A 7,500-nucleotide genomic window follows, 5' to 3' on the forward strand; every position below is an offset into this window, starting at 1 on the left:
CCCATACAAAAGCAACCGACCAACCACAAGCGCCCAGTGTCAGAAACATGCTTACAATTGGCTAGTGGTGAAGGAGAGTCTCTGGGACTCTCGACTTTGCTTCTCAGCTTTCTTTTGTAGGACTTGGAATATCAGTCAGGAACAAAACACTAAAGGGTAAATACTGTGCGGAACACTTATAGCTTAGCATGTGAAGGTAAATCATTTTAGGTTTAGATTGGCTAATAAGGATCTGAACTGGTGTAAGATAAAACCATTTTTTGTTGTATTTCACATCTATCCATTATATTTATAAGACAAGGAAGAGGAAACTGAGTTGTCTATACAGAAATTAATGATGATACAGCAGCAACACTAGTGGTGTGTGTGTTAGGAAAGGTAAGTGCCAGAGTGAGAAAGAGACAGAGCCCAGTTACTTAACAGACAGGAAGTTACTCCTTTGCAGAACAGCTGCTGGGTGGCAGAACAAACTGTGATGCAATTCAACCATGAGCAAATGTAATAAACTTGTATAATTCCCTGCCTAGCTCTATCTCCTAAATCTCAGTGGAACACTTTCAAGATGGGTCACACACTGTTGAATGCAACCTCTTTCCTGAGTACAAGTGGACTGTGCATCGGATCAGTACTCACAATAACCAGTAATAGGCAGTACAAATATGCATCAAGAAAGGAGGCTTCTGTTTAAGTAACTTGGTTAACAGATACAATAGGTCTCAAAGCTAAAGATCTGCAGAGAACTTTCAGCAGCTCCCTGACACTCTCAATTGTTCAAAACAATCACATTATTATTGCACACATTGGTGATAGCAGCGACTTAACTGTCAAGGGAAAAAATACCTGACTTGCTTACAGGGGAGGTATAGGTTGTAAATATATTTTTTCATAAACGCAATAACAAAAATAGAAATAATGAAACTGAATTGTGGACATAACCAGGGATGTTGCATGGAAATTGGATGCATTCGAAACTTCACCGGACGCTCACTTGGACGTTTTGTGGGTAGCAGTTACGGTGAAATTATCTTCAAGTTCCGCTTTCCATCTCCACTCAGTATTGTATTTGTACATTCCACATTACATGGAATTTATAGTCTATAAATAGTGCTGGGATAATGGTGGTGTACATTCATTCTACTCTGTGGTAGGTATAATGATGGGGAAGTCCGGCCAGAACAAAAATGATTGGGCGAATTCCAAGTGGAACACTTAAGGCAAAAATATGCAAAATATCCCAGTCAAATAGGGAATGAGGCAAATACTACAGTTTTTAAACTTTTGTTCATCTGTAGATAATAGATCCACAGTATAAACAAAAGCTTTTAAACAAACTCCCAATAAATATATGCAGTGTTTCTCCTTTTAGTCTGGGAAAGAATATGTCTCAACAGATGGTTCACACCAGCTAAAAATAACTGTTAAATAAAACAATGTTATCTGTTTAGGCATTTGTATAAAAGCAGCAAACATACTTAGGATATCATCTGAAGACCGTCTGATCTGGGGGAACAATTTCTGGTCACCTCCCTAGATTAACTTGAATGAAAGCTAATGATGACCAAAAACAAGCATATTTGGACACATTTTTCCATGTACTCTGAGTGCTTTGAATAAAAATAAATGTTATTATCCATAAACCAAACAGATATATTTAATCTGCCCTGTCGGAATTCCACAACATTGCGTCGATAACATAAATCAGTACTGAATACTTGGAATGTTTTTTAAATGACACAGTACTTAATTTTAAATTACGATAGCAACTCAACAGTATAAGCCAACATATATCAGCTGGGGTTCAACTCCTACCACCCATAGACATCACTGGATTCACTTGTATTCAGAATTCTGCTCTTAACAATGCCTTGTGTCTAGCGTCCTCTATGGCAAGGCCACCATCGTACTTACCATTGGTGATCGTGTTTACATAGTACCTACGGCCCTGCGGAGACATATAGCACTGCCAACCCTGGGGAAGAGGAACCTGGGTGGAATCTTCTATTCTCTGTGGATTCATCATACCAGGTTTCTACAATGACAAAGGAAAGAAAACGGTTATGGATATTGTAGAGCATATGGACTTATACTTCATAATTCATACAGAAGTTAAATGAGGACAGTATTGAACTACCTGATCTCCTGTAAGATTTTCTTTTCCATTTCTAACCCCAGAAAAAAATCTAACCTGAGCCATAGATGATATAATACTGACAGAATTTGGACAACAAGGACCATATTGGTCAACACCATCTGTGTGTGTATGGTCTTCACAGGTGTCTATACACAGAAGCTGAAAATTTTAAATAATTAAGCACAAGCCACTCTTTTATACGGTTGTGGCCTTCTAAGCTATCAAGATCCCATGTTATGAAGATTGAACATTATTTACATGCCGAACAGGCCACACTACACCAGAGGATTTCTTTGAAACAAATGGCTTAATATTAGTTACGTCTGTTATTGTTTTGCTCATAGACAATACATATTAACTATCATATATGGATGATTTCAAACATAATTAAAGATAATTTCAAGTGATTGCAAACATAATTAAAGAGTTGTGCCCAGATTGCCATCATTGTGTAGGAATATCACCATTTGCACAAGCACTCTATGCAACGCTACTGAGCACCTCAACGCTAGATTATGCAGGTTACCCGTCAAAAGTGTGCAAGGACCCAAAGTTACAATAAAAGTGTAAAAAATAAAGCGCTAGGTATAACATTCAATAAATATTTAATCACAAAATATGTACATAATAACATATACAGTGGTTATGGCCATAAACACCCCCAAGGAGCATATAGATACATAAATAAAAAACAACAATTAATATAAAAATATGTGAATAGCAAATAGCTCCTTATTCAGGAGTAATCAATTAAATACAAGCGCTAAAGATATATCACATTATTAAAACAATTGCATTTCCTGTTTATTTTGTATTCATGTTGTTAGCTTAAATGAAGAGGATTCTTAGTTCAGTCTCCTGGACAAAACCATGTTACAATGCCAGGGGTGCAAATTAGTATACTGTTTTGCACATAAGTTAAATACTGACTGTTTCTTCATGTAGCACACAAATACTTGATAGCTTATTTGTACACTGAAATTTAAAAGTTGATATTTGTGTGCTACATGACAAAACAGTCAGTATTTAACTTATGTGCAAAACAGAATACTAATTTGCACCCCTTGCAATGTAACATGGTTTGTTCAGAAGAAAATTTACTCCTTTTTTTGCCTTACTTTCCATAAAGAATCAGCCCATAATGTCCAAGTTCAGTTTGCATTCATATACCACTACCCTTGTTATGTCTGCTATGCCTAAATTGTGTTCTTATCAAACCTGCATATGATGGAGTTCCTTCTTTCTATTCATCCACAATGACCTGGGGAGAAAGGGACTAAGCTAGCACCAGGTGTCAGACCAAAGGTGGGTGCTATTGAGAAACCCGCTCACAACCCCCACCAGGCAAGCATACTTAATTGCCAATTTGACTAACACATTAAATTAGTGTTTCAAAATAAAGTCAGTTTCATGGTGTCTTACAGAACAGTCCTCTAAACTAGTTTGCACCCCTTGCAATGTAACATGGTTTTGTCCAGGAGACTGAAATAAGATACCTCTTCATTTAAGATCCTTAATGAATCAGGCCCAATATGAATGTGATAAAACGGATCACTCTGAAAGCAGCAGCAGCCTTATCAGAGAGAAAGATTCCTTAATCATTATGTCAACTGCAATGCAGCTAGTTAAAATGTATCAATAAGCACAATTGTATATGCAACTTAAGGCTGTCAGAGTATGATGCATAGAGATTCCTCCAGTACTAAATTGTATCGATGTGGCCAGCTCAAAAAAATGTACAAGCACAACTGCAGTTGGAAATAGTAAGTGTATGAGGTGATCCACATGAAGTCAAATCCCGTCCAATAATGAGCACAGCTCCGTGTGCCGTACGGGTTGTAGATGTAAAATCAATCTGGCATCTTATGGATATCGCATATTGTATGAACCGTACCTTGAGAAGATGATTCTCCGGTATATAGGTACCTTGCGATTCACTCCAAACTTGATTGGTTTTCCAGCCCTGACAGTCAGCACATATCATACAATCCTCGTACTCACAAATCAGACTGCTGGATCTTTCTCACCATAAGCGCTATCAATAAAAGAACCCCAGGGTTTTTCCTGTCGCGCTTCTCGGCAGGTGCCGTTTCATCAGAAGCATGTTCCTAGTGTCCTCACGGATCGGTATTTATCCCATAGAGCCAGTAATAATACAATTAGCAACTTGCTTCTAAAATGGTCATCTGACCTTCAGAACTTACAGGTTTAGTTCATTAAGCATATTTATGGAGATTCAGGGATACGTGAAGACATCAATAAATAAACAAAATACAAATCCAAGAGAAAATTCTATATTTATGAGCAACTCCAGCGACTAAAAATGTATACATGTTATACCGGTTGACACATCCTATGACCAAACAACAGTAAAATAGCTAGGATGCAATTTTGCAACAACTTCACACATCTCCAAACAAGTTTCACAGTGGATTAGCGGTGTGATGTTCAGCTTCCACTTCCCCATTTCACGGAATGTCATTTCGACTTGTAAATTTTCATTTTGCAGAATTTATAGTCTATGAATAGAGCTGGGATGACGAAGGTCAACAAATTCTTCTCTGTGGATGGGGAAGGAACACACGATGCCAAATGTCCTGAGATGGTGATAGGAGGACAGTGTCAACAGTGGTGAGGGCCCTTTGATAGAGAGGGAGAAGCCCTATCTCTGGTTTAAACTCACATTTTCTTTGAAGAAAGGGCTTTTTCTCCTCATCATAAATAGGCCCCTAGTTAAGAAAATATTACTTTGACTTATGGACAGCACAGTGGCTTAGTGGTTAACACTTCTTCCTCACAGCACTGGGGTCATAAGTTTGATTCCCAACCATGACCTTATCTGTGTGGAGTTTGTATGTTCTCTCCATGTTTAAGTGGGTTTCCTCTGGGTGCTCCGGTTTTCTCCAACGCTCCAAAAACATACTGGTAGGTAAATTGGTTGCTATTAAATTGACTATAGTCTCTCTTGTTCCGTGTGTGTGTGTGTGTGTGTGTGTGTGTGTGTGTGTGTGTGTGTGTGTGTGTGTGTTTGTTTAGGGAATTAAGCTCCAATGGGGCAGGGGCTAATGTGAGTGAATTATTTGTACAGCGCTGTGGAATTAGTGGCGCTATATAAATAGCTGATGATGTTGATGACTTAAGACACCTCTAAAGAAAGATCAGAAGTATTAACCAGAAAAATGTTCTATTTCATTAAGTCATGTGAAATGTATCCTTGAGTGCCAGTGGGAGAGAGAGAGAGAGGGACACCCAGTGACTGTGGATAGAGCATTGAACAGGACCCAACTGTTTAAAATGAGTGACTCTGGAGTCCCAGGGGGTATCTGAGAACTTGAACATAAGTTACCCTTTGGTTTGAGTGATTGGTGGAGTCTGAGAGTATTTCCCTTCCAGCTATGATGGTGATCGAGTAGACCGGTTGCTATGTAGGGCCTGATTCATTAAGAAAAGTAAAGCAAAAAAAAAAAGAAGTAACTTTGCCCCTTGGCAAAACCATGTTGCACTGGAGGGGGGAGGTACATTTAAAATGTTGGGACAGATTTATAGTTGAGGTAAGGCATGTCCAAGATCAACTTTAAATTTCAGTGTAAAAATAAAGCTATCAAGTATTTGTGTGCTACATGAACAAACAGTCAGTATTTAACTTACGTGGAAAATAATGAACTACTTTGCACCCCTTGCATTGTAACATGGTTTGTTCAGGAGAAAATTTACTCCTTTTTTTTGCCTTACCTTCCCTAATGAATCAGCCCGTAGTGTCCAAGTTCAGTTTGCATTCATATACCACTACCCTTGTTATGTCTGCTATGCCTAAATTGTGTTCTTATCAAACCTGCATATGACAAAGTTCCTGCTTTCTATTCATCCGCAATGACCTGGGGAGAAAGGGACTAAGCTATCACTAGGTGGCAGACCAAAGGTGGGTGCTACTGAGAAACCCACTCACAACCCCCACCAGGCAAGCATACTTAATTGCCAATTTGACTAACACACTAATTTAATGTATCAAAATAAAGTCAGTTTCATGGTGTCTTACAGAACAGTCCTCTAAACTTACTATGTCTTTTTTTATTTATGCGATAAGATTTGATCTGGACATTGTTGCTGTGGTTTTCTTGTAATCTTTACAGAACAAAATGATTTTCTCAAATCTTTGTGCTGCAGCTCAGCAACCAAATGATACATTGTGGAACACATGTCAAAAAATAGTCTCTTGCAGATCTTCTCTGAAAATGACTGGAAAGATTGCTTTGAATAGAGTGTGCCACATTCACTCAGACACATCGCTACTTTTCAAATATTTGAAAGAACAGGGGAAAAATACCAAGTCCATCATTTTGTTGTTTATTAATAAAAACGCTGTCAACGACAACCTGAAAATGTACAGCAAATATATTACTAACCAGGGCAAATAATACTGATCACAGAAATTGCATAAGCGGACATGTGAGTTGCAGGTTAGTAACACAGCCCTCGCCGAAATGCAAATCATGTCATAGATATGGCAGAAGCAAACAATTCCACAACAAGAAATTAAAAGACACTTAATAATACACTGATTTAAAAACAAATTCATACATAAAAAAAAAATCTAAAACATAAAAAACATTACAAAAAAATCTAAAACATTACAACTAGCCCTCTTCTGCAACCATCCTTATGAAGAGGGATCAGAGCTACACCTGTCTAAGTAGTTTCACCATATTCAATAAATAATTTGCTGTGCAAAAGTTTCCCGAACGGTATTCAAACCAGGCTTTCGAGTAGTTCACTTGAGGAACAGTGGGCCACTGTCAGTGGCCCATAAAAATTGTTGCTGTGCGATACTGTAGTTAGAGAGATCTAAATTCTGGAATAATTAGCGATTTGTAGACGCCAGCAGTTACAATCTTCCATCCAGCCTGCAGTAGCTTTACAAACATTAGTCGGTGGGCACCTTTTAATATCGTATTCTGATTGTTGACGCCTTAGAAAAGCCTTTTAAATAATTTTGCATACTTATCTGATGGGCTTTTAAGATTCCCTTATTTCATGCACACTCCTCTCCTACAAGCTTGAACTGATCTAGCAGCAAATATAATATAGGTAAGCAGTTATTGTTTCCTTCTGGTTTACCCGACGTGTTTCGTCTCTATAGGAGACTTTTTCAAAGTATTTCAAATGTGATTTGCAGGTGTCTTTAGATATCTCACTTAATTACATTTGGATACACTCACAATGCATGGGGTCGGATACAGACATCCAGCTCAAATACAAAGCACGGTATCAGAGGGCTGACTGAGGGGAAAGGAAGTTACCTTTTTAAAAATCAAATACCTTTTTTGTTGCAGAGAAGGAATTTTGGGATTTAAAGTGTAAATGATCTTATA

General features: G+C 38.0%; 1 protein-coding gene across 3 annotated transcripts in view; it reads right to left on the minus strand.

Moving 5' to 3' along the window:
* GAS7 (growth arrest specific 7) overlaps positions 1–7,500 on the minus strand; it is a 267,156-nt gene that overhangs the window by 118,156 nt on the left and 141,500 nt on the right. For all 3 annotated transcript variants that reach the window (XM_075178001.1, XM_075178000.1, XM_075178002.1), the window contains exon 2: positions 1,909–2,029. In XM_075178001.1, coding sequence (XP_075034102.1) covers positions 1,909–2,029 — 121 coding nt within the window. The remainder of the gene's footprint in view (positions 1–1,908; positions 2,030–7,500) is intronic.

This window comes from Mixophyes fleayi, chromosome 6 (genome assembly GCF_038048845.1).
Source record: "Mixophyes fleayi isolate aMixFle1 chromosome 6, aMixFle1.hap1, whole genome shotgun sequence".
Classification (NCBI taxonomy): Eukaryota; Metazoa; Chordata; class Amphibia; order Anura; family Limnodynastidae; genus Mixophyes; species Mixophyes fleayi.